The sequence below is a fragment of the Cyprinus carpio genome, chromosome B25, assembly GCF_018340385.1.
Source record: "Cyprinus carpio isolate SPL01 chromosome B25, ASM1834038v1, whole genome shotgun sequence".
Lineage (NCBI taxonomy): Eukaryota > Metazoa > Chordata > Actinopteri > Cypriniformes > Cyprinidae > Cyprinus > Cyprinus carpio.
Window position 1 is genome coordinate 6,873,034 of NC_056621.1, and position 26,851 is coordinate 6,899,884.

Below are 26,851 nucleotides of genomic sequence, written 5' to 3' on the forward strand. Positions count from 1 at the left end.
CCTGACTTTAATTTAAAGTCACTTAACAACTGTAAAGAGCAACCAGAGCTGCTCCTACATGTTTAAACTGCACACACAGCATGCAGCACTGAATAAATACGATTCCAGAATCACATTATCACGTAATATCGTTAATCGAACTCTGAGACGTCATTACATCCGGCCTTTTCCCGCCACCGCTCTGTGACTCAGGCATTTGTTCGTTTTTTTCCCAGAAGACGCGTTTTTTATTCCTAGTTTCCGCTTTCCTTATGAACACTGTCAGTTTTCTTCCTCTTCCCATAAAAATCTACAAGGAAACAAATTCACAACATTAAAACACGAACACTGTGTTTTTATTTTAAAGAAATATGTTGTTATTGTTCTGTTATAGGACTAGTATTTTTATATGAGTATTGTTTACCTGTGATGCGCTTGTCTGTGAGTCTCTTCGTCTGGACAAAAGCGACTGTTTTGCGAGATAGTTTTCTTCGGTTATACTTGCTTCTCTGGTTCAAAATCTTAACTGAACCACCCGCACATTTTGGGGAAACCTGTGTGATTCTTTCTGCCGTGGGCAAGTCCTCAAAAGGCCTCTCTGATAGGACAGTAGTCTCTCTGTAACACCGCGGACAGTCCTCCGCTCGGGTTTCCTCCCATTTCAGATCCCCGTCCAGCGGCTGTCCTTCTCTGAAGTTAAAGCTCCACCTCAGCTGATCTCGTTCAGATATTTCTCGAAGTCTGGAGGATAATTCTCGCCTCAGCTCGTCGTGATCCACCGGTCCGAACAGATTCCTGCATGTTCCCGTGCGCTTCAGTGGAGGAGGTATCTCTGCGCCCCTCTGAGGAGCCGTTTTCGGCGGGGCCAGTCTTTCCCTGGCGATGCTGGAGAGCGGGACGGCAGACATCGTCTATAGCGGACAAATCCAGAATAAAACGGACCAGATGGGTGTGTAAATTCCTTAAGACAAAAAAAAAGTCAGTGTGGATTACAACACACGTCGTTATAAATCGTAAAGCTTCAGATTTGGCCGTGATTTAATCTCGTCAGATTTAAAGTCCTGCGCCTCAGCGGCGTTAAACCACACGCTCTGCTCCTATTGGTCAACATCCCCCCACGGCTTTGGTTCTGTTGTTAGACCCGCCTCTACTCGACTGTGATTGGTTAGACCCGCATATATTCTGCTGTGATTGGTTGTGCCCCGTTGCCTTAGGCCCCCCCCCCACATCCCTCCGTTTACATTGTACCACCTGGAATAAAATACGTTAAAAAATGACATCAGCTTAATTAAACAGTAATTATAATAAAAAAGATAGTCATCAAAAAAGTGTTATTTAAATTAGATGCTAATATCTTGTTTTGTAAAGAATATGTGGTATATGTGTAGCCTGCAGATACAAAGCCATATACAAAAATTAACTACTTAAATGTTCCCATAAAATTGTCTCATATTTACTTTTAACACGTTCTTCACTGACACTGTATTTTGTCCTCGGAAAACAAGTAACTACACTATAAATTATTTTATTATTATATTCGTATAAATTATTTGCATTTTGAAACAACGTGTTTATTTCACACTTTTTAAGGCATATAATAATTTATATTTTTACCATGGAATTAATATTAAAATATGGGTCTGGGACAAGGGAAAAAAACATAATAGAATCTGTTTAATGACTGAAGTATTTAAAAGCAGCAAAACTAAATCAGAGTTTTATTATTTATATTAATATTAAATTAGAAACTTATAATAAAATCATGAAAGTATAAACCTTCCAGTTCAGTGTTAATTTGACCTTCGCATGACAAAAAGACAAGGGTTGAAATCTATAAAAATCCACCTCTGAGTCATGAGGTGAGGGGGAAAAATAGAAATGAATAGTTTCTGTTCAATAGAGTTGCGCTTTGTGTCTGAGAATAGTGCAGCCTTTTGATCACAGTATGGTGCAGGATCACAGGTGTAGTGTTATTACGTTAAAATAAACTTTGAGGCAAATCTAAATATAACCAGATACGAAGTTTATGGCCTTGTTAATCGCTGGCTTCACTCATCATATTTATATTCTGTAATCTGTATGTTTTAGTGGACAAATGAGTCTGAATTGGAGTCTAACAAATACACACACATCTTGCTCTGCAACAAGCAAATTTAACAAGGTTTATGAGATCAAGGCTTAGTAATAGTGCAGTTTACCCTTACAAGCATAAATAAGTGAACTGAGCTCTACTGAGAACCACTAACATGTTGAGGCTGACTGAGTGCTGTATTTGCTGCTTACTGTAAAAGCTTTTAGAGTTGTAAACACTATTACTACTCAAAAGCAGAAGATAATGTGTTTTGCATAAAAGGACTGCTTGCATAATGTATGGATATGATCACAGTGTTGTCGTCTATTAGTTTTAAAGTTCCTGCTTCAATGTACTTCTTACTGTGGAAGGCATGGTCTCTCAGAATGTCTCCTGTGATCATGTGATGGAAATTTCTCATGGTTATGTAAATCTTTCCACACCACACCTAATAATCTGTCATCCTGTGTTTAAAACTGTTAGTGCGCTTGGATTGTCAGTGCTGTGTGCTCATGCTGGTGTATATATATATATATATATATATATATATATATATATATATATATATATATATATATATATATATATATATATATATATAGACTCGTATAATATACTTACAACTATCTGTACGTTACAAATGTATTAAATGCATGTACACAAACAATAAATAATAAATACATAGTGATGTGTTCATCACTGATTGTGAATGCAGAGCAGAGCGTCATGTTGTGCGCATGCTTTGATGACCAAAAACAAATTTGTGACGCCGCCTGTGCGAAAAGCGGAAATGACGCCATGCCGCGCGACCTTACGATGGTTATATGTTTCTGAAGCGCATGAGAGGTGCGCGTGCGTCTGCTGCACTCTGTAAAACCGTTTTATTGGCCTTCAGCGGACGGTGCGTTCGCGTCGCGTTCATATATGAAGCTCGAAGAGGTCGTTTTCCTGCCGGTTCTCGAAACCTCGCGTCCGTGAGCGACTGTTGATCCGGTTAATGCGCTCGCGCTCCGTTACCGGCCAGTGGAGGGACGCGCACGAGCTCACGCGGCTCACTGTGATTTTAGTAGTTTTATGTTTTATTCCAGGCTTAAGTCTCCGCACAGTTGCGCTGGTTTAGCTAGTTCAGATGAGTCTTTGTTGGTTTGGGTTAGTTAATTGGTCGCAGCGATTTATTCTGGTTTAATCAGTTCAGGCTTAAATCTCAGCGCAAGTGAGTTGGGTTTTAATTTCAGGTGTGTTAGTCAGGATTAGTTTGGTTGTAAATCACAGCGTGGGTATGGTGGGTTAGTGGTCAGTTTAGTTGCAGGTCAGGTTGAATCAGGTCTGTTCAGTTTGACTTGACAGGTCTGGTGGGTTTGCTTCAGGTTGAAATCACAGGTGTGTGTTCAGTTTAGGTTGTAAGTCATATATGTGTTGTGTGAGGGTTTGTTTCATGTGTGTTGGGTTTAGATAGTTGTCAGTGAAATCACAGGTGTGTTGGGTTAGGTTTAGTTTAGTTCAGGTGTAGTTGAAGCTCTGGCGTGATGGCTAAAGGCGAGTGGAAGAGGTCAGGCACAGATGATCTCCAGTTAACTGGCCGCTCTGATTGTGAAGTGTTCGATGATGGAACCAACACCTTCTTCTGGTGAGTGAAGGCCATGGTGATGTTTATGATTGTGTTTATTAGCTGATTGTGTTATGATGTTGTGTGTGTGTGATGTCCAGAGGCTGTTCAGTAGTGTTACAGCTTTACTTGGCTTTTCTCTCTTCTGCAACCTCAGCAGAACGACACTCGATCAATTAAAGGCTTTAAGATGGACAGATGCTGCGGACAAGACTCTTTACTCAGAACTGTAGAGAAGAAAAACATGACAGATCGGTGCATAGATTTAGAAACGCTAAAAATTTCATAATATCCCAAAGAATCACAAATTACTATAATAATAATATTAATAATAATGTTTTTGTTAATCTCAATAATTATAATATGAATAATAGTCGTAATCATTATTGCATTAATAATAATAATCCAATAGCGTTTATGCTAATTGTTTGCATAAATTGTTTTAGTTTTCAGGCAATATTTAGAAGTTATTTTTGTTTTAATTTCGATTTTTAATGCAGTAATTAATGTAATTAGATTACTGAATCAAATTATTATCGTTGTCAATATTTATGATAATAATAAAAATAATCCAGTAGTAATAATTGTTTTTCTTTGTTGTATTGTAAGGCCTAAAGTGATGATTTGTCATCCAAAAAAAATAAATTGTATTGTAAGGCCTAATATATATAAATAAAGAAAATTAAATATAATATATGCATTTTAGCAGACGCTTTTATATATATATATATTTTATTATATATTATATATTAGTATTTTTATTATTTTATTATTATTTAATATATATATATATATATCGATTAATTTCGGAAAAAAATAGTGTGATTAGATCAAAACCGTAGTGTTTTCTTGACTTAAATTTTTGGGTGAAGTACCCCTTTAAATGCTATGCTTTTATTTAAAGCTACCTTTTTTATATTTGCTTTTATAGGTAACAGTCATAATTGTTGAGAATAAAAACTTTACCTCTTAAAGGTCAAATTGCCCCTAGAAAATCAATTCCAAGAAGTGGATTTGTTGTAATAAACTGCTGTACTGATCTCTTCTCTCTCCCCCGTGTGTGTGTGTGTGTGTGTGCTGAGGTGTGGTTGTGTTTATGATCAACCTGTATACCAGCTCAGCAGGTTTTGAATGTGGAAAAAAGCCCAAACCAGACTTCTGCCAGTAACGTTTGAATGCAAGCTCTGTACTCTTGTTTTGTCTTTCTCTCTGTAGGAGGGCGCATACTCTGACAGTGCTGTTCATCCTGACATGTGCTCTGGTTTATGTGACACTATTGGAGGAGACGCCACATGACACGGCGTACAACACTAAAAGGTATGACTGGCATGCAGTCAGTGTGTCCATTACCTCTAGCACTGAGACCAGAATGCAGTTCACAGCGCCAAAGAATGAGATCCTCCAGAGCAGAAGCTAAAGTTAAAGTGGTCCGATGTGGACAGAAAGGCCACATGGCTGTAGCTGGGATTGCCTTGGCAAGTGACATGCTTTCTATTGGCTAACAGGATTATGTGTGACATCAGCTGCTGATCACAAAGTCCAGCTCACAGACAGACCTGCTGTGCTTAAAAGCACATGACCTTTATCAGAAGAAAGAGCAGCTAGTATTTCAGTATGAATACAGTGTGCAGATTTATTAGCAGTCCTTGCAAGTTTTGAACCAACCCCCAAGTTTTGAACTTTGTGAGAGGATCACCTGACATACTTAAATAAGAAAAGTCGGGTTTTGATTTATTTTGAACGATAGTTTATAAACCTTTAAAGACAGACCTACAGCAGGATTGTTAATTGATGAAATATGTCTTGTTGATGCCATTAGCTTTCTTTATTTTACGTATTGCTTAAAATCATTGATTTCCTGGGGGAAAAAAACACATTTCCCATGATTCTGCAGTGACTCTTCACCAGTCAGAGAACTATGGAAGAACTGTATGAATAAAAAAATGCAATTGCGCCTTTTCATCTCACATTTCAGACTTTTTTTTTTCTCAGAATTGCATCATAAATCAAAAACATGCAATTCTGGGAAAGTCTTACTCGCAATTTTATATAACACGCAAAAGCAAGTTTATGTTTCTCAATTGTGAGAAAAAAGTCAGAACTGTGAGATAAACTTGCATTTGCGTGAAAAAAAAAGTTACAAATTCGCAATTCGGACTATTTCTCATGATTGCGACTTTATATCTTGCAATTCTGACTTTATAACTAGCAGTTGCTAGTTTATATCATTTTTATTACATTTCTGAGAAAAAAAAGATTAAACTTTTTCCTGGTTGATTTGATTCAAGACTCTTTAAAAAGACTTGAATAGGAAAAATGAATAGGAAAAATACTTCTGGAACCAAGGTCACTAAAAAATGTGGGCGGCCATTGTTTCTATTCATTCTTCTGTTCTATTCATTAGCATTTGCCTAGAAACACCATGCCAGCGAATTTTACACTGAAAGAACCACTCACATTTTCTCCAGTGTTTGTTTTTAATTTGTGTATCTTTTGTCTTTTTCAGAGGAATTGTGGCCAGTATTCTGGTGTTCCTTTGTTTCGGAGTAACACAAGCTAAAGATGGTCCCTTCACACGTCCTCACCCAGGTCAGACCAGTAACCTTTACATGATTTAACTGAAGTCAGACCAGTAACCTTTACATGATCCAACCCCAGCTGAAGTCAGACCAGTAACCTTTATTCAGAGATGATTTAACCTTAACCCAGGTTTCACATCACCTTCAGGTCAGCTTTGAGAGGCTATAATTGTGAGCTCTCGTGGTGCTGTTGAGGTGGAGTAGCTAAAAGTAGTGACTTAACCACTGGTTTCAGTAATGTGACAGTCCGCTCAGCTGTTTGAAGAATAACGCAGCTTTTCCAGTAACATGCTTTCCAACAACTAACAGTGATGTGTGACTAAACAAATACATCATTGTTTTTCCCATTGCGTTACAGTTGTGTGAGCTGATGCAGTCATCAGATAGTCTTCTGAAAGTGTTGCATTTGTCGTCTTAGTGAAGCAGTTCATAAGAATGATTCACCAAGTCATTTGAGTCTCTCAGTAGTGTTCCCAGAAGCCTGTACATGGCATTTTATTTTTTTATTTTTGTGTTGAAATATAAAGGTAAATAATTAAACTGCAGATGATCCCTATTATAAAAATTATGTAGATTAAGAGTTTTCAGAAGTTATTTTTTATCATAAATTAAGGCTGAACACTTAAAAACAAAGAAATTAAAAGAATAAATAAATAAGTGTTATAAATATTAGAATTGTAATTTTACAGTTCTGTATAGTAAATTTTATTATCTTAAATATATTTTTTACAGTGAAATGTTACAATAATTTACTATAATTTTTATAATATTTATACAATTATTAATAATTTTATTGAGTAGTAATCAGCACCCTAATACAAATAATTTAAATTGTTTGTTTTATTTCTGTATAATCATAGTTTTTGGACAAGTAATGCAGTTTTACCAGAAAATACTTTAGTTTTTTAGCATATGGTAATTTAAAAAAAACTTGTTATTTTATCTGTTGTATTTTTATTTTTTGGTTTTATTTTGTTTGTAACTCTTGTATTATTCCAACTCAGTTTTTGCCATTAATATAGCTTTGGATGCTGACATGGAAATAAAAATAATTAACAACTCCTACTTTTTTGTGCAGCCCAAAATCACATTAATAAAATTGCAGTTTGAATTTTTATTGGGAAAAATGGCAATGTGCATTTTGCTACCCTATTGTGAATTTCAGTTTTGAGTTTGATGCTCTCACTTTAAATCATCTTTGTGTGCCTGAGAAACATAGCTTTTATAGTAGCTGCTACTTATTAATTTGTAACATAGCTAACTAATCAAAGATGTAGATTGACAGTAGTTTCACTTCTTTAAATTATGAGAAGGTAAGGTACTGTATGAAGTAGATTTCTGAGACAGTTTCAACATAAGAAACAATGAGTATACTTTCATAGCAACAGTAACTCACAACTCCTTTGAAATGCGCTCTGTTGTGCTCGCTGTTATGAGGGCCGACTTGCTTTGCTGGACGAGCTGGATCAGAGCTTTCAATGAATCTCTCACAGAAACCTGAAAGATGATTGAAGGTCTCCTCCTCCGGTCCTTGAGGCCTCTCAATGGCATGAGATAACCGAAGAATGTAGACACAAATTATAAGTTGGGCTAACTGTCACAGTGAAGTGTTAAATTTCAATCCAGTGAAGTCGTTTTAGAAGAAAAGAGGATCTGGGGACTCCAACATAGAGACAGTTTTTAGTGGCGTAGATGAAAACAAATTATTGTAGTCAAAAAGGGCTTCAGTCTTAATTCAGTCAAAGTCTCAATTCCTTAATTCAAGCATGTTAACTTAAAAAAAATTAGATGAAAACAAATTATTGTAGTCAAAAAGGGCTTCAGTCTTAATTATAATTGCTATTTAAAAAAAATATTTATGTTGCTGAAAGAAAAAAAAATTCTGTAATTTTAAAATAGTTCTATAATACATTGCCTATATTTGTATTTTTTTTTAACTGAAGTTGTATTGTTATTGAGATTAATTTATAATTTGTACTATTTTGAGTTTGCCATGAAAATAATATTTCTGATGATAGGGCAAAGTAGCCATATAATCTTAAATAATCAACACACCCCAATAACCCAAATGCAGATGAATTGTAATAGCTCAGGTGTGATACAGAAAACAAACATTTCAATCATCCAATATAACCCCCCCCCCAGCCATCCAACATAACAAACACAATTCTCTAGTTATTTGTATATTAGTGCATCAGTGTTTTTAGTGCTTTTATGTTTAAATGAGAGTTGATGTTCATGTGTTTGTCTTTGCAGCATACTGGCGTTTCTGGCTATGCGTTTCTGTTGTGTATGAACTCTTTCTCATCTTCATCCTGTTTCAGGTTTGTTATCAGCTTCAGAAACACAACTTTACATATATTTTGTCCATATTGTGTCATATTGAAATTTCTGATTTGTCTTTCAGACAGTGCACGACGGCAGGCAGTTTATGAAATACATTGACCCAAAACTTGGCGTCCCTCTTCCTGAAAGAGGTTATGGCGGAAACTGCCTCATTTATGACCCTGGACATCCTACCGACCCCTTTCACAACATCTGGGTATGCATTAAAATCAATATTAATAAGCAACATTGACACTGGTAAATGGATGCATCTGTTACAGAGGGTTGGGCATATGGCTAGTCACTTAAATATCCATCTGATCATTCATCACAGATTTATTATGCATGTACAGTATGTTACAGATAATGTACAGTCATTTGTGTATGACCGTAAACTCTGTAATGATGATGATGACTGTCTGATTGTACATTATCCTACACTTACATGGTTATTTTCTAAATAAATAAATAAATAGACATGCATTATCAATATAAATTGAAATATTATTAAGAGGATGCATTGTGATATGAGACATAAAACTAGCACAGCTATGTAGAAACAACATGAATCAGCATTTAAGTTCTGTAATTTTATATTTTTTCAAATCAATCTGAATATTAAAAAAAAAAAAGTGTAATACGAAAACTTTTTTCTTTAAAATAACATGCATTGATCAATTGGTAAGGCCAAGGTCATTTATTTAAACAAATAGAGCGATTTATAATTTCATGTTGTATTTAATACTTGAGTTTGATTTTGCAGCAGGAAGAAATTAGGGTTATTATTATTTTATTATTTTCCCAACAGGACAAAATGGATGGATTTGTTCCTGCACATTTTCTCGGCTGGTACATTAAGGTTGGTCAAAATCTGATCTGTGAACGCGCTACCACACGCCTAAAATCAGCAGACGGCATCAAAGAACTGAATTAGAAACTGTTAGTCATGTGATTTATCTCTGTGTGTGTCAGACGCTGGTGATCAGGGACTGGTGGATGTGTATGATCATCAGCGTGATGTTTGAGTTCCTGGAGTACAGTCTTGAACACCAGCTGCCCAACTTCTCTGAGTGCTGGTGGGACCATGTGAGTAAAACAAACCAAATACACTCTGTGAATCATGCAGATAAAACAAATCCTCATGAAGTGGCTCTCTCCTGATGCAGTGGATCATGGATGTGTTGGTGTGTAACGGGTTGGGCATATACTGTGGCATGAAGACTCTCGGTTGGCTCTCCATGAAGCCGTATCAGTGGCAGGGATTGTGGAACATCCCGACATACAAGTAAAAACAGGATAAACCTCTAAAAAAGATGTCTATGCAGGTCAAACACACTGAACTGTTATGACATTCTGCAATTTTGTTTCAGGGGGAAGATCAAACGTATTGCTTTCCAGTTTACCCCGTACAACTGGGTGAAGTTTGAGTGGCGCCCCGCATCTAACCTGCGAAGATGGTTAGCGGTGTTGGGTATCATTTTCACGGTGAGTCACATGATCAGCACATGCATTCACTGCACAATGATTTTGAATGAAAAATTATGACATTTTCTCTCACTTATTTGCAGTTCTTATTGGCGGAGCTGAATACGTTCTATTTGAAGTTTGTGTTGTGGATGCCTCCTGAACATTATCTGGTGCTTCTGCGGCTCGTCTTCTTTGTGAATGTGGGTGGAGTGGCAATGCGAGAGATCTACGACTTCATGGATGATCCGTAAGTTCAGTCTAGATCTGTTGTCTTTGAAGGCTGCTACCTTCTAAGACCGCATTAATGGAATAGCTCACCCAAAAATGAAATTTTACTCTCCTTCAGGCCATCCAGGATGAAGATGTGTTTGTTTCTTTCTTGCATCACATTACATCACTTGCTCACCAAAAATCCACACGATTCCAGTTCATCATTTAATGTCTTATGAAGTGAAAATCTTATTATAAACATGCAGATTTTTGCTTCAAGATGTTAATTGATGGACGGGAGTCGTGTAGACTATTGTGATGTTTTTGTCAGCTGTTTGGACTTTTCTTCTGACAGCACCCATTCACTGGAGAGGATCCATTGGTGAGCAAGTGATATAATGCTTGATTTCTCTAAATCTTTACCAATGAAGAAACAAACATCTAGGATGACCTAAGGGTGCATAAACTTTCAGCAAAATTTCCTTTTTGGATGAACTATTCCTTTAATCTGACACAAGCAGCAGTTTCGTTAAAGGGTTAGTTCACCCAAAAATGAAAATTCTATCATTAATTACTCACCCTCATTTCTTCGGAACACAAATTAAGATTTTTCTATGGAATCTGTGAGCTGTCTAACCCTGCATAGACAGCAATGTAACTGAAATGTTCCCAAGTCCAGAAACGTAGCAAGGAGATCTGTAAAAAAATCCATGTGACATCAGTGGTTCATCCGCAATTATATGAAGCTACAAGAATACTTTTTGTGCAGAAAAGAAAAAAAATAATGACTTTATTCAACAATTTATCTCTGCTGGACCTGTGCTGTTTAGTGTCAGCTGCGTCACGCCGATACGCTGGTTCCGTTCAGATCAAATCAAATCAAATTTTTTTCTTTTGCGCACAAAGTATTCTCGTAGCTTTGTATAACTGTGGATGAACCACTGATGTCACATGGATTATTTTACAGATCTCCTTGCTACGTTTCTGGACTTGGGAACATTTCAGTTGCGTTTCTGTCTATGCAGGGTTAGACAGCTCACAGATTCCATCAAAAAAAATCTTAATTTGTGTTCCAAAGATGAATGAAGGTCTTATGGCATTGAAACAACATGGGGGTGAGCAATTAATGACAGAATTTTTATTTTTGGGTGAACTAACCCTTTAACATCTGAAACCAGTGGAAAGTTGATTTGCATGTTGCTAAGATAATGATTTGATGCTTTAAGTTCATGCTATGCACATTTATTGGTTGAAAGTTAATTTGTTTAAAATCAGTTTCTCTCAATTCTTTCTTCAATTTCTGGAAGTCATTTACAAATAAACAGCTGTGCTTTTTAATATTTTTGTAGTTTGGAGTGGCTTTTTTTTCTTTTCTTTTTTTTCTTGTTAATGAGGCCTAAAGCTGCCATACATTTATTGTGTGTTTGTAGTAAGTAAATCTAATGTTTCATTTGGATTCTAGGAAATTTCATAAAAAATTGGGCCAGCAAGCGTGGATTGTGTCAACCATCACTGTTACAGAGTTTCTGATTGTGGTCAAATACGATCCCAACACCATCATGCTGCCAATCCCCTTCTTTATCACGCAGTGCTGGATACTTGGAATCGTCCTCATCCTCATTTGGACCTTGTGGCGGTTCTTCATCCGGTAATAAACCTGCGAATCATCCCCAAAAGCACAATAGCAAAATAAAATAATTTTTATTAATAGGGCTTGATGATAAATCGATGCATCATGATTTGTGGATTGATTCTGAGATTTTCGGAATGCATCGTGATTCTCTCTGGAATCGATTCTGAGCTTAGTTTTCAACAGCAGATGGCGCTGTAGGCTAGTTTTTAACCGCATTCTCAAAAGCTCACGAAGAAGAACCCTTGTGTGTTCGGCTGAGTCATGTAAGTGATTAATTGTACTTGCACCTTGGCTTTCATGACATGAGATTAATGTAAACACAGCCCACAATGAAAACTCTTGTAATTTGCTTCAACTTTTTCAAACTGTGTGAATTAGTATTTTGTGTTCAAGTGGTGTGTGTGTGTGTGTGTGTGCGTGTGTAGCAGGAACTGGAAGCAAGCAGAGGATGGCTGTTTCTAAAGCACACAGTGCCATCTGCTGTTCAAAACTAAGCTCAGAATCGATTCAAGAGAGAATTGCGATGCATTTGGAAAATCTCAGAATCGATGCAGAATAATTTCTCGGTTTGCGATGCATCGATTTATTGTCCCAGCCCTAATTATTAATAAAAAATTGTTAATTTCTTGCAAAAAATATAATTTACAAACTTGGTATGCAAGAATAGTTTGCATGTGAGTGTGAATATATTATGACGATGTTAATTATTATTTTTTTGTTTAAAATTGATATACACACGTATATATGCATATAAATGTATTTATTTAGTTGTCAGAATCATGAAGGCATGCTGAAAAATTGCTGCAGATGCATTATTATATGCTGCAAAAATAATAGTTTGTTAGTGTGTTATATATTTTAATTAAAGAATTAGAAAGTGATTAAATGTCTTGACTAACATGTTATCTGACCCAGTGTTCTGTGTTGACAGTGACATCACACTCCGATACAAAGAAACACGCCGGCGCAGACAGGAAGGGTCTTCAGAGCGGGACAGAGTCCCTGGACACGCTGACAGCAGCAATTTAGCCACATCAGGCCGTAGCAGACTAAACGGCAGTATGGACGCGGTCCGACACAGGAAGCCGTGAATCCATCCTTCCACACACAAACAGCCGTGCACTACACATCGCGACTGGACACACGTTTGTGTATATAATCCTAATTAGATCATACCAACGCTCATGGTGTCTGTCAAGCGGCATCCAGAGAGATGATGCCATCATTTTCTCTCCAAGCGGAGAGGGTTGTTGTGTATATTTAGGATAAATATGTCTTTGTAGCTGTTACATAGGTGAAGCTTTTAGGGTTCGGGGTCCACTGTCCCTCTGGTTTTGGGTTTATTGATCGGTGCTATGCAGGAAGACATTTCGATGCAGAACACTATGCAGTGAACTAACGGTAGAGGAAGTGCACATACAGCCAATTATTAATAAACTATTGTTTTTAAGTTGCATTTAGCGGGTAGAAACACAGGAAACATCCTGCTTGAGCTACAACACTATATTTAAAAAGCTATGAGAATGTAATTATTTAATCGGCTGTTTCCTTCTGCTATGTTTAGGATGCTAAAGGAAGTTAGCGTGCCTGTTACACAAGCACCTCACACAAGGACAATCCTTCTGACCCGTTAAACACGGGTCAGTGCCATGACTGGACCAAAATCGAAGAACTTTACTTTCCGTTTGCATGCGTGAATGTGTGCGTGAGACCATAGCACTCAAAACATTCATCATGCAGATGCAGTTTTTATTTCCACAGGGAAACCACAGACAGGAACTTAATAAATAGATAAATAAATAATAAAAATACAAATAAAAATACTAATCAGGAAGTCATCCCAGAGTTTATGCTGTAAGTGTATTGGGGTGTTCGTGTATCTGGTCACAGTGAGTGGGGTGTGTGTTGTTGTGTTGTGGTAGTGCGTCTGTATTCTGATAATGTGCAAGTCCAAAAACGGCCTGATCTGATGTATCAAACGCCATTATAATCTTACTGTGAATGTAAACGTCTAGCACTAGTTCGACTTCAGCGCCAATGCCCGAGCTATTACTGTTTCGTATCATGTTACTGAAGGTGTTTAGGGTTCGCTTTAACTATGCGGGGAAAATTAAAATCGCAGTATATGTTCTCGTCCGAATGATCAGGATTATCTCTCTCTGAAATCTTTGTGGGACCATTTGATGATCTGTCTGCCTCTGCTTATAGTGGTTCATGTAAACGTTACATAGAAATTAACAACTGAGTTCATATTTTATAATGTTTTCAATAAATAAAAAAGGAGTTCTTCCTCTTTAACTGTCTTTTTGATTTATGAAATGCATGTTACATTCATATTGGCTGTTTTTAGGAAAATTAATATGTAAGCTGAAGTCTATGAAAAGTGAGCTTATTTGATTCAAAGCACAAGCAGATTTGATTTCAGGTAAGCCTTTTTTCATCTTTTTCTTAGTTTGTGTTAGTTAGAAACTAGTGAAATGTAGCATTCATGTCAGAAATTGGGTTAATTTGTGTGTGTGTGTGTGTGTGTATATATATATATATATATATATATATATATATATATATATATATATATATATATATATATATATATATTTAGTCATTTAGCAGATGCTTTTATCCAATGCTACTCTGGATTACGTAATCAGATTCCAAATCTCAAGTACTTGTAATTAGAGTAAACTACTTTTTAAAATACTCGTAATCAGATTACAGTTACTTTTTTTATGGATTACATGATTACATATTATTTACACAATGGTAATAAGTTGTTAAAAATTAATTGATTCTCCTAAATTTCCTTTTTTAACGTTTATATTTTGTCCTAATAAACCTGCCGCTTATATACGTTCGTGATTCTTCAAGTTTTTCCGGCGGAGAGGGGGAGGGGTGTCAGAATCACGCTCAGAAGAAATCAGCAACAAGATAATGGAAAATAGCGGGTAAAGCAGCCTTTAATCACTGGATGCACAGACATCATTTCATTTTTTAAAGAAAGACACGGGAAAAATGTCAATGTTCAGTGTAAGATCTGCCTACCGCGGATTCATTTGCTGTCCACGGAAATCTTTGTCCTAGCAAAGTTATTGCTGGGAATTTCATGTTCTTTAATATATTTTTTGTAATGTTGATTTTTCTTCATTGTTACTACCTTACGCACTTCAAGGCCCCGTCCACACGGAGACGCGTTTCGCTGTATACCGCATACATTTTGTATAGTATAGGTGTTTCGTCCACACGGATCCGGCGTTTTGGGAGAGTGAAACCGATATTTTTTGAAACCGGGTCCCAGAGTGGATAAATTTGAAAACGCCGCCTTTGCGTTTTCGTGTGGACAGCAAATCCGTATATTTTCTGAAACGATGACGTCATCAGTCCACGTCTCGTCCCTAGTCAAACACTGCTACGTCACGTAAGAGCAACAAAAACATGAACAAACACTGAACAATTGTTTTTTTATTAATTAACATTAACACAAATTAATTAATGTATTGTTCAATGTTCGTTTGTATACCGAGCGCAAGGTTTATGCGCATAGTCCATGTCTTCTCCGTTCTTAGTGTGTCTCTGTGGCAGAATTTCAGTGCCTCATGCTGGTCTGGCATGTGTACTACATCGTTTTGTGTCTTTTCCTCATTAGTACTATGCACTTAAAATGTTTTGAGATGGATAGAAATGTATTTTCCTGTGTGAATTTGTCTTTTTCAGAATTTATGTTTGCAATGTAGCTATTGTTTGATGTTTTTCATTGATACAGTCATATACACTACACTTCTAGTGTTTTTTTTTTTTATTCAATATTTGACCTATCAGGGATATTGCTGTTAATTTCATGTTTTTCAATATTGTTTTTTGTAATGTAGCTGTTGTCTAAATTTACTTAATTCTAAGTAAATATGCTTTAAAATCATAAGATGTGATTTTTATTTTATTCAGCGTTACTAGCAAACACTAACAGCAAGGTACATTAGTGTTAGTATTTTTTTAAGAATTAACTTTCCATACATTGCACTTGAAAAAGAAGCTATTGTGGCTCTTGTTGGTGAATTAAATATATTTTTTGGAATATATATATATTTTTTTTATCTGTCAAAATAGCACAAGATTAGGCTAAATCATTATATGTGATATCAAATAAGGGTTAGCACAAATATAATCTAAATGTAATCCAAAAGTAATCAGATTACGTTACCAAAACTGTGTAATCTAAGAGATTATATTACTGACTACAAATTTTGTCATGTAATCTGTAATCAGTAACTGATTACAATTCATAAGTAATCTACCCAGCTCTGTATATATATATATATATATATATAAGTAATCTACCCAGCTCTGTATATATATATATATATATATAATGCGTGTTAAGCTTATATATATATAATATATGATATGCTATAATCAAGAGCCAAATTTATTTTGTAATCAAAAGACAAACAATTTACTGTTATTATTTTAGTTTTCGATAGTTTTAAACTGTAATTTCCAAGAAAAACGATTCGGGTAAGATCTCTAGTTCTTTTCCTAAAATTGCTTTTTTAAATTATTCTTTAGTTTTAGGTACCCCACGTCAACCATATTATTAGGCATTGTTGACAGATTTTATTCGTTGCTGTCCCTATAACCATAACAAGTCAATATTATTTAAACTAGACTACATTAAAACTACATTTCCCAGCGCACCGTGCCTGTAGTCAGATTGTAGTCCAGAAGCTGATTTGTAGTCCGGAAGTGTTGCGTTCACATTTTTGGGGTCGGAGAGCACGAATGGAGTTGTAATCCTGTGACAAATGGCGAATAAATCGGATCCGAGCTCTGCTCGCTTATGCTTTTCGCACGCGTGAGTTTGTTGGCCACAGAATAAGAAATAAAGCACGCCAGGATGGTAGATAAAGGATTGCTGAAGTGGACAGTTATCGTGCTCACATGTCAACATAGAGAGAGTGTTTATGCCTTCCAGAGAGGTGAGTTCATCGCTTATTCTCATGGCATGTGCTGATTCATTAAAAAGAGGGTATATGTATATTTCTTTGAGTTTTATTGAATCCATTTGGACAGCCTTAAAATTTCTCAAAACAATAACAAAGTTTAAAATACATAGGAAAACAAAGTATTATAGTATTTCTCTGGGTTGTTTGGGACTTTATATTATGGTTACACCAAAGTATTCATTAAAGTATCTTAAATTAAGGACATGAATATCATTATACCAAATTACTATATGGTGTTATTATCTGATGTCATCAAAGTACTGTGGTATTGCTATCTGATTCTGTCACCGTACCATGTAACCACCACAGTACTTGGTTGTAGGTCTGCCTCACATTAACAGATCTCCAGATCAGGTGTTAGGTAGATCTCATGAGGTTTGTGTGTTTCAGAGCTGGAGGGGCGTCAGAAGCGTGGTGCTCTCCCGGCGGATGCCCTGCTGCTGACCGTCCCTGACCCTCACACCCGGCTGGGCAGCGGCGGGGCCACACTGAACGCCCTGCTGGTGGCTGCAGAACACCTGAGCGCCAGAGCCGGATACAGCGTAAGCTTCACACTGCTCTGGAGGGCTCTGTGTGTGTGCAGGTGGTTGGAGGTTTGGAGAGGAATCCTAAAGTATGTGTGCAGGATTGCCAAAGGAAATTCTTGAACCTAAAGGACCCAAATTAGATAAAGGTCCTTAAACCGACCAAAAGTTTAAAATAATCAAGAGTGTTTAAATATAAAGAAAGCCTTTTATTCTCACCATGACTGCATTTATTTGATCAAAAATGCAATAAATCATTAAATGCTGTGAAATATTATTACAGTTTAAAAGAACTGTTTCTTATGTTAATATGTTTTAAAATGTAATTTATTCCTGTGATGCAAAGCTGAATTTTCAGCTTCATTACTCCAGACATCTTAAAGTTTAAAATTATTAATATCATAGAAATAATAACGCCACCATAGAAATAAATAACTGTTTAGGATATATTAAAATAGAAAATGGCAATTCTGTATACATCCTTTAGTAGTTTAGACTTGGAAATAAATATAGATTTCATATTGGTTATTCAGCACTGTAATAGTTAGATGACCAGAATAGAGGTTTCTCTGTACTTCAGTTCATAAGGATCTTCCTCTAAAATAGGCTTAAAGTCCCCTAAATGTGCATGTTTGTGTTTAGGTGGTGAACGCAGATGTTCTGGATGAAGCTCACGTTCTCATCCTTCACACGGTCTGTAATAAAAAAAGCATTTTAGATGAAGATTATTCTCACACATGTGCTAATAGGTGTATGTGTGTTTCTAGGGGAGAGATTTCCCATGGGACGGCTGCAGCAGGGCTTTCTGCTGGATGCCTGTACAGAAATCAGATGCTGTAGAAGGAGCCGTTTGCTGTTTAGACCTGCTGTTGGACTGTCTGTCCACAAAGGTGAGCAGAACGAATGCACACACAAATATACACAAATTCATGCACCTCTTGCTCTCACTCTCTCTCTAACTCTATACACTAGTCAACATTTGAAGTGGATCAAAAACTTTCATAATTGTTGTCCTAAAACCAAAATGAGTTCTTGTCTTAGGACAACTTTGATTTGATCCACTTCAAATGTTGACTGTGTGTGTGTGTGTATAAAATACAGTGTAATACAGTGAGGTGAGTGCATTATTATAAAAAGCCTGAAACATTCTGTTGTTTCAGATTTGTGCTGGTTCTCCGCCAGGCGTTTGGGTGTGCAGCACTGATGTGATCCTGAATATTCCAACACCACAGCGTGAGCTAACATTTATATAATCACACATCTAATGCACAAACTTGTTTGTGCGTGTTTTTACTGTTGTTTTTATTAATGTATTTTATTGATTTTCTTTACAGTGATTTCATGGGACGGGTTCTCTGGGGTTCGGGTTGTGGCGTTGCCAGGTGATGTTAGTTTTGCTGTTAATCATGGCGTCTATCTCACTGATGCAGAGGTGTGTTATTAAAAATTAGGGTAAATTATTATTATTATTATTATTATTTATTTTTTTAATTGCACTTTTGTATCACTTTCTGAGAAATGTTTAATTTTTGCTTTTACAGGCCGGAGTATGTAACATTATCTATAAGGGCTCAAAGGAGAAGATCAGCTGTGCTGCACTGCCTGATGGGAAAGTACCCCTGGTATGAATTTGTTTTTAATGTTTGCTGCTATATGTAAATTTACTTAGTTTAAGGATGTATTAGATGTTTTGTTTGCATCTTGAATTGTTTTTGTGATGCTTCCTAAAAGTGTCTTTGTGCTCAGGTGTCCGGCCCGGTGTTTTTCTCTAGGACTGTGGCAGAGAAACTCTTACAGACTCACGTTACGTCACCACTGGACGGCTGTACGTATCTTGGCATGGATTCGGGAGCTCCACCGCTTGAGGTAAAAACACAGAGAACAGTTTTTTTTTCTCCGATTGGTCTCTCCCTCTTATTTTTCTTGCTCTCTTTTGCAGGTATCTCTCTTTCTGGATATTCTGCTGTGCCTTTGCTCTGACCTGACAGAGCATGAATTCATCAATGGAGAGAGAACTGGCTGCTCTTCACCCTCCGGACCTCAGGGGGCAGTAGTGAGGAGCGGCCGCGCTGTGCTGTGGAGGACCCTCAGGGGACCCTCCATCTCGATGTGTACTGTTTCACTATTCTTTTTGTCTCTACATTATAAAAAAGTTAGTTTGGGAATGAAATGCTTGCCTACTGAATACAGCGTAGTGTATATTGAAACTGCATGCTGTTATGAATACAGTTTAATTGCAATGTGCTTCTAATACTTTTTAAATGCAACATGCACTTTTATATTCTTTATATATTATATACTGCAATATTTGGTTAAATGTAGGCTACATGGGTTTTCTATGCATACTGTAAATCTGTATACTTTCCTCAATATGCATACTGTATATTGCAGACATATTAAGTATAGAGTATTGTAATATTCTGAACGTAGTCTTTGTCTGTTTCCAGTGTATATTCCAGATGGTTGCTATGATTATTTGACTCAGTCGGGCCGAGAACATGTCAGTCGTCTGACAGAAACTGGAACTGAGACGATGATTCTCTCTCATATTCAGGTGGGAAATGTTGTGAACATCTCTAGGATTTTTTAAATAAACATTTTTAACCTTTTTGCAATATGATTTCTGCTTTAAAGGATGTGAAGTCTGTGGCAGAAGGCAGCAGGGTGATTAATAGCATCCTGGAAGGAGATGTTCGTGTATTAGCAGGAGCTGTTGTGCAGCACTGCCACCTACAGGTCTGGAGGGTTTAACTTAATCTTAGTCTATTAACTATTTAAAGATATGAAATCAAACCTGACAGTTTTTTCTCACTGTTTTTATAAACCATCACATTACTGACATGAAATCTGTTTTGAATATTTGGGTATGTGGTTTTTCTATTTATACAGATTTTCATTTCCATCCGAAGTATGACCCACATTTACTGTTATTGTATAAAACAAAATTATTATTATTATTATTTTATTATTTTTTTATTGTACAGTACCAGTCATACTGTTGAAATAGTAATACATTTTATTAATTTGTTTAATTTTTATAATTTAATTAATAAAATATTATTTTGAAAAATTATTTATTATGAATTATTATTATTTTTTTTGAATTGTTAATTATTATTTTTAATGGTTTTTTATTGTTTTTAGTTGTTTTTTATTGTCCTTAGCTGACCAAATGCCTGAATAATACAGTTATCAAAGTGTGCCTATGTCAATTGCAGGGTCCAGTCCAGGTGCATTCTGGGTGCCTGCTGTCAGGGCTTGATTTGACCTCATCATCCTGCGTCCAGCGGCTACCCCTGTCTAGTGACATCATCATTCAGGGTCATCGAGTGAGGCTGGGAGAGTTAAAGTTAACAGTGTTCACAGCTTTTGGAGCTCATGACAATTTAGAGGTGAGTTTAGAGCCTGTTAATTACATTTAATTTTTTTATATAATGAGAACAATATAAATAAGAAAATGTATGCTAATTTTACAGATTTTATTATACACAGTGTTGGGGGTAATGCTTTACAAGTAAGGCGAGTTACATAATCAGATTACTTTTCCCAAATAACAATTAAAGTACTTATACATTACTTTTTAATTTACATGAAAATATCTGAGTTACCTTTCCAAATAAGTAACGCCAGTTATTTTGTTTTCCCATTTATTGACTGACAGCTGTCCCTAAAATAATGTATTGCTTTGCATAAAAGTAACTTAGTAATGTAATTAGTTTTTATGGAGTAACGCAGTATTGTAATGCATTACTTTTAAAAGTTACTTTCTCCAACACTGATCATACACTATTTATCTTCACCAGGTCTGCACTGATGATGTCAATGCATCATTCCTTAATCAAAAATGGAGTGATTTTTATAGTCGGACTGGAATACAGTAAGAAATGTCTACTTTCATACATCACATAGTCAGACTAATGGTTTGTTATATTTTTAAGATTAATGTAGGCAAAAAATACCTGCTTATACAGGAAGAACCTAATTTTTGAAACCGTCACAGTTTCATATAGTGTGTCTAACATATGTATGTGTGTGTTGAACCTCAGTACCTTTGGGGACCTGAGAGGACTGAGCCATGCTGTCTGCTGGACGCCCGATTGTTCCCAGTGTTCATGCCACATTCAGGACCCGTTGGACTTGAGGGTGTTTGTTGGCTCCTGGGCGGCGCTGGTGGTCTGGACAGCTGGAGGGAAGCCTGGAGACTCTCGCTCAGGGATATTCTCATCCTGACAGACCAGCAGAGAGAGCTGCGCTGGAGAGAGGAGCTGTTCTTCAGTGTGGGCCGAAGGAGAGCCGTGGACACTCTGCAGGGCCACATGAATCTCAGTCTACAGCCATTCTTCAGAGCAGCAGCTCTGTCCGGCCAGCAGGAGGAGCTACTGCAGGTGCTGGACTCAGGTGAGGAGCAGAATCTAAACAGTGGTTGGCATATGTTGACTTTTGAGGGTACTGATGGTTTGGCTGTTTTCTCAGTGGCTGCAGGCAGCAGTGGTGATCTGGGAGTAGCGGCCCGGTGTCTCGCCTGTATCGCTGATGTTCTCGGCTGTCTGGCTGGTGAGGGTAAAGGCGGTTTGCGCAGTGGACCAGCAGCAAATCCATCATGGGCTCCTGCTTTTAAGCTCCTAGAAGGGGGAAACTTACCTGCAGGTGTCCAAGAACTGGCCAATCAAAGAAAGCACTGGCTCAGCAGGTCAGAATTGTAAAAAAAAAAAAAAATAAAAATGCATACATTTGAGAGTTGTAATTTTTGATAATTTTCTTGTCGATTTTGTCTTTGCTTTCTAAAGACCAGATTTGTTGGTGAGAGCCGCCAGGCATTATGAGGGGGCGGGACAGATACTGCTGCGGAAGGCAGTGATGTCAGCGCGTGAGTTTGTGTTCATTGGTCAAGGAGAAATGCCGCCCATGGGCGAATGGCAGGAAGTGGAGTGTCCTGCTCGACTGGATCTGTCAGGTGAGAACAGCATTCTTCATTTCAGCCGCACAGAGAGTTCTGTGTTTATGTTTGACAGTGATGTGTGGCATTTGGAGTTGAACTGAGAATGCCTTTTTAAATGGAAGTTCAGTTTTCGAATTTAAACTGAATGCAGAATTGCAATTTGAAATTGCAGTGAAGACATTTAGAATGTTAAAAGAGATTTCGATTTCAATTGAATAATGTTCTTTTGAACTTTCAGTGAACTTTCTATTCATCAAAGAGTCCTAAATAAAAATGCATCAGTTTCCACAAAACTATTAGGCAGCAGAACTGTTTTCAACACTGATAATAATAAGAAATGTTTCTTGAGCAGCAAATCAGCATATTTGTAGGATTTCTGAAGGATCATGTGACACTGAAGGCTGGAGTAATGATGCTGAAAATTCTGAAAAATATATTCAAATATAAAAAGTAATACTAAATTGTAGTAATAGTTCACAATATAACAGTTTTTAATGTATTTTTATCAAAGAAATGCTGAGCATAAGAGACTTTTTTCCAAAGAAATAAGAAATCTTACTGACCTCAAACTTTTAAGTTTCAGTAGTAGTGCGGATGTATTTAGTTTATTTCATTCTATTTAAAAAATTATCTTTTGTTGACTGAATTGAAGCATTCTTAATTTTCCAAAATGCCTTTCCTATGTTGAAATCTCTGAAATACAGTTCTCTTTAAGTCAAGTAAAATTCATCTCAAAAGTATTTAGGTTTTCTTGGGTCTTTGACGTTGTGTGTTTGGATACCTCATCAGGTGGCTGGAGTGACACTCCTCCTATAGCGTTTGAACATGGAGGACTGGTGGTCAATGTGGCAATCAAGGTGGATGGAAAACGGCCAATTGGAGCTCGAGTTCGGCGTGTTCCAGAGCCTCGTCTGCTGTTAGTCAGTAGCAGCGGTGAACCGGCCTGCAGCATCTCCACAGAAACACTCTGTGAGGATCTTACTGACCTGGAAGACTATTACCAACCTCACGCTCCGGGTGAGAGACTTATGTAGACATTTTCTGTGGGATCTGACACTCTGAAACATCAACACAGTGCACAACACATGTTTGTTCTTGAGATTGTTTTGATGTTGAACATACAGTAAATGTACAAGTTGTGTGTTTGTCTTGTAGGTGCCCTGCTAAAAGCCGTGTGTGTGTGCAGTGAGCTGGTGTGTGTATCGTCTCCTGTCTCTCTGAAAGAGCAGTTGTTACAGCGTTGGGGTGGAGGACTGGAGATCCACAGCTGGTCTTCATTGCCACATGGATCTGGTCTCGGTGCATAAAACACCTTTGAGTAACTTCACTATTTAAATATACAGTAAACCCGCGGTCACACTAGACTTTTCGTTCCATTGACTTCCATTCATACGCATACGAATGCGTCAGACTGGAAATATTTCACATTTCAGTGCATAGCAAAGCTTTGTGAACTCTTGTGAAATTCGCATCACATGATACCTTTTGATGAACGGCAGATCGATACGTCACCGCATGACCTCTTATCTGAATTAAAATAACATAAATTTAAAACTGCAGTGCTGCATGAACGTGGAGTAGATTGTATGCTTTTACATTTTAGATATATTATAATTTGTTACGTGTTAAATTTAAGTTTTTAAAAAGATGCTGCACAGCTTGACATCATATCATGACTGTTGCAGTCTAGTGTGACTGTGGCTTTATAGTTTTTTGCGTTAACACAAAGACGTCTCCCATACAAATGGGAATGGAAGAGAGAACTGTAATGTATAATGACATCTAGATAATGTATTAATATAATATATAAAATAAATCATAATTAAGTTGTGTGTGTGTTTGTATTTCTAGGCACCAGCAGTATCCTGGCAGGTGCAGCTCTTGCAGCAGTGTACAGATGCACAGGACGGAGCTACGACACAAACTCTCTCATTCATGATGTGCTTTACCTGGAGCAGATACTCACCACCGGTATGAGAGATGCTTTTATTCCCAAAATGGAACACATCGCTTCATTTCTAGAGTAATATAGAGTTTTACTGGGCTGTGAAACTTGACCAAACAGGAGTCAAATTTTTTTTTAACAAGCTGAATTTGAAGGCATTTTGTATTTTTGTTGCTGGTTTTCAGGTGGAGGATGGCAGGACCAGGTTGGTGGGTTGTTTGGAGGAGTGAAACTGGCCCGATCTGCAGCTCAGTTACCGCTGAGAGTGGAAGTAGAACAGCTCTCTCTGACTCAGGACTTCCTGTCTGTCCTGCAGCAGCATCTTCTTCTGGTTTACACTGGAAAGACACGTTTAGCACGGAACCTGCTGCAGGTATGAGCGGCTGATGGTGACGGTCAGACTTCATGAATGATGTGTTCTGTTTTACTGGATCACTGTGTGTGTGCAGGACGTGGTGCGGAGCTGGTATGCGCGTTTACCCTCCATCGTACAGAACGCAGAACAGCTGGTGACCAATGCAGAGGAGTGTGCTGAAGCCTGCAGAGATGGTGAGAGACACACTCATTAATATAAGATTTTGTCTGACTCTTTACTTGGTTCTGTCCCTGTCAGGATCTCTCCTCAGATTGGGGGAGTGTATGAACACATACTGGCAGCAGAAGAAGCTGATGGCTCCAGGCTGTGAGCCGGCGGCAGTGAGATCCATGATGAACGCACTTCAGCCGCTGAGTTTAGGACAGAGTCTGGCAGGAGCAGGTGGGGGAGGATTCCTGTTCTTACTCACCCGTGAGCCGCAGCAGAAGGAAGCAGTGAGAGAGATTCTCACAAACATACAGGTGAGTCAGAGAAACTGGTTCAACCTCTACAGAATGAAAACATGTAAAGAAGAATGGTTGTTTTGTATCCAGACTGTAGAAGCTGTGAGGTGAATTGTTTTTGAAAGGCTTGTGTTTACTGTCCTAAAACTAATTCACTAACTTTTAATTTAACCACTTGTAAAAAAGGAAAAACACCAGTGGTTTGAGTAAAATGTATTTTATGAAAGTTGTTGGTCCTGCTGTTGTGTTTGACAGGGCATCGGTTCCTTCAGTGTTCATTCAGTGGAGCTGGATATGGATGGGATCTCAATCATTCAGAAGAGCTCTGAACAACAGCAGATGACATAAGTCTGAGTGCCTTGTAAATATCAGTAAAATTGGGATTTTTTTTCTGTAAATGTATCATTTATTAGTGTTTGCATTTCATGTTTTAACTTTTCTCTTTCTTGAAGCATTATATTAAATCTACAGAAATACCTGAGATTTTCTTTCCTTTTTTACTAAATTTCATAAACTGTTATTTTAAGAAAATGTTGTACTCTGACTATGATCTCAATGGTGTAGACAGTAAAGTGTGTGGCAAAGTAATTTTTGATGCAATCGAGCCGGGTTCGATTCCACCCTTTACCAAACTTTTTTTTCTCCATTTTCAAATCTCATATAACATCGGGTAGGCGTAGGGAGGGCTTATATTGTCCCAATACGGTGGCATCCATTTAATTATTTGAATTAATTATAATTTACACTCACTATGTTGTTATTATTGCATACCGTTTTATAATGTTCTACAATACTAAGGTGCAGATAATTGGTACTATTTGAAATAAATAGTATAAATAGCAGAAGATCCTGCTATTTTAACATAGTGTAAATAGAATCTATAGTTATTTGCACTTAGTGTAAATAGCATATTGCTAGGAAAATACTGCTAGTTTTACTTAGTGTAAATAGCATTTAACTAAGATTAATTAATGTTGTAGAAGTATTGTTCATTCTTAGTTCATGTTTACTAATGTTAGCATAACTAATGAAGTCTTTCCAAAATATTGTTCAAATTGTTACTGCCTTTTGTTATTATTTTGGAATAACAGTAGAAATGCATAAAAACACTTTGAAATGTATAATTAATATTTAAAATATAAAATAAAAAATAATGTTAAAGGGGTCATATGATGTTGCTAAAAAGAACATTATTTTGTGTATTTGGTGTAATGAAATGCGTTTATGCGGTTTAAGGTTCAAAAAACACATTATTTTCCACATACTGTACATTATTGTTTCTCTTCTATGCCCCTGCCTTCTGAAACGTGTAGTTTTTTTACAGAGCTCATCTCGCTGAAAAGCGAGGTGTGCTCTGATTGGCCAGCTATCCAATGCGTTGTGATTGGCCGAATGCCTCAAGCCAATTACAAACGAGCCATTAGTTGCATCCAGTGGGGACATAATTACTGATTATAATGACTTCTACTGTCTTTTTACTCGTTGCGTTGAATCGCCCCGCTTAAACATAAAACCGTGTACATTTGTTATCAGAGAAACGACAAACAACAAGCGCTACTCTACACTGCTTAAATATTTTCTGTACCTGGACTCGAGGACCCCCTCGAAAACGAGATGGTTCATCTCAAGGGGTTATTCCTCTTCAATAAATAAATGTCAATTAATCAATTAATTAAACCTTTTATTTGATTGATTTTTGGTAATTTGTTTCAATTTATTTAAATACTTACAGGCTGTGTGTCAGAACAGCTGGCATT

At 37.0% G+C, this 26,851-nt stretch overlaps 2 protein-coding genes across 2 annotated transcripts; both read left to right on the top strand.

Annotated features, from left to right (window-relative positions):
- The first annotated feature begins 2,837 nt into the window (after positions 1 to 2,837).
- On the top strand, positions 2,838 to 14,168 carry LOC109050615 (phosphatidylserine synthase 2). The gene is made up of 12 exons (XM_042752600.1): positions 2,838 to 3,677; positions 4,872 to 4,973; positions 6,163 to 6,245; positions 8,492 to 8,559; positions 8,643 to 8,777; positions 9,369 to 9,419; positions 9,533 to 9,646; positions 9,727 to 9,845; positions 9,931 to 10,045; positions 10,129 to 10,274; positions 11,700 to 11,885; positions 12,802 to 14,168. Exons 1-12 carry the CDS (start codon positions 3,577 to 3,579, stop codon positions 12,959 to 12,961), a joined length of 1,380 nt encoding a protein of 459 aa, XP_042608534.1. The 5' UTR covers positions 2,838 to 3,576; the 3' UTR covers positions 12,962 to 14,168.
- A 2,282-nt stretch (positions 14,169 to 16,450) lies between these two features.
- On the top strand, positions 16,451 to 25,575 carry LOC109050606 (L-fucose kinase-like). The gene is made up of 23 exons (XM_042752584.1): positions 16,451 to 16,840; positions 17,258 to 17,409; positions 18,034 to 18,084; positions 18,159 to 18,281; positions 18,552 to 18,624; positions 18,726 to 18,823; positions 18,933 to 19,013; positions 19,138 to 19,257; positions 19,331 to 19,502; positions 19,839 to 19,945; positions 20,026 to 20,127; positions 20,610 to 20,783; positions 21,195 to 21,267; positions 21,430 to 21,789; positions 21,865 to 22,081; positions 22,179 to 22,345; positions 23,120 to 23,347; positions 23,486 to 23,629; positions 24,182 to 24,301; positions 24,461 to 24,648; positions 24,725 to 24,824; positions 24,889 to 25,112; positions 25,350 to 25,575. The coding sequence occupies exons 1-23, from the start codon at positions 16,759 to 16,761 to the stop codon at positions 25,440 to 25,442; spliced, it is 3,249 nt and encodes a 1,082-aa protein (XP_042608518.1). The 5' UTR covers positions 16,451 to 16,758; the 3' UTR covers positions 25,443 to 25,575.
- The last annotated feature ends 1,276 nt before the right edge of the window (positions 25,576 to 26,851 follow it).

Coding starts and splice junctions, on each gene's coding strand:
- LOC109050615 (XM_042752600.1), top strand. CDS start 3,577: ATGGCTAAAGGCGAGTGGAAGAGGTCAGGCACAGATGATCTCCAGTTA. Junction 4,974..6,162: donor ACGGCGTACAACACTAAAAG/GTATGACTGGCA, acceptor TGTCTTTTTCAG/AGGAATTGTGGCCAGTATTC. Junction 8,778..9,368: donor ACCCCTTTCACAACATCTGG/GTATGCATTAAA, acceptor TTTTCCCAACAG/GACAAAATGGATGGATTTGT.
- LOC109050606 (XM_042752584.1), top strand. CDS start 16,759: ATGGTAGATAAAGGATTGCTGAAGTGGACAGTTATCGTGCTCACATGT. Junction 18,085..18,158: donor ACGTTCTCATCCTTCACACG/GTCTGTAATAAA, acceptor GTGTGTTTCTAG/GGGAGAGATTTCCCATGGGA. Junction 20,128..20,609: donor TGCAGCACTGCCACCTACAG/GTCTGGAGGGTT, acceptor TGTCAATTGCAG/GGTCCAGTCCAGGTGCATTC.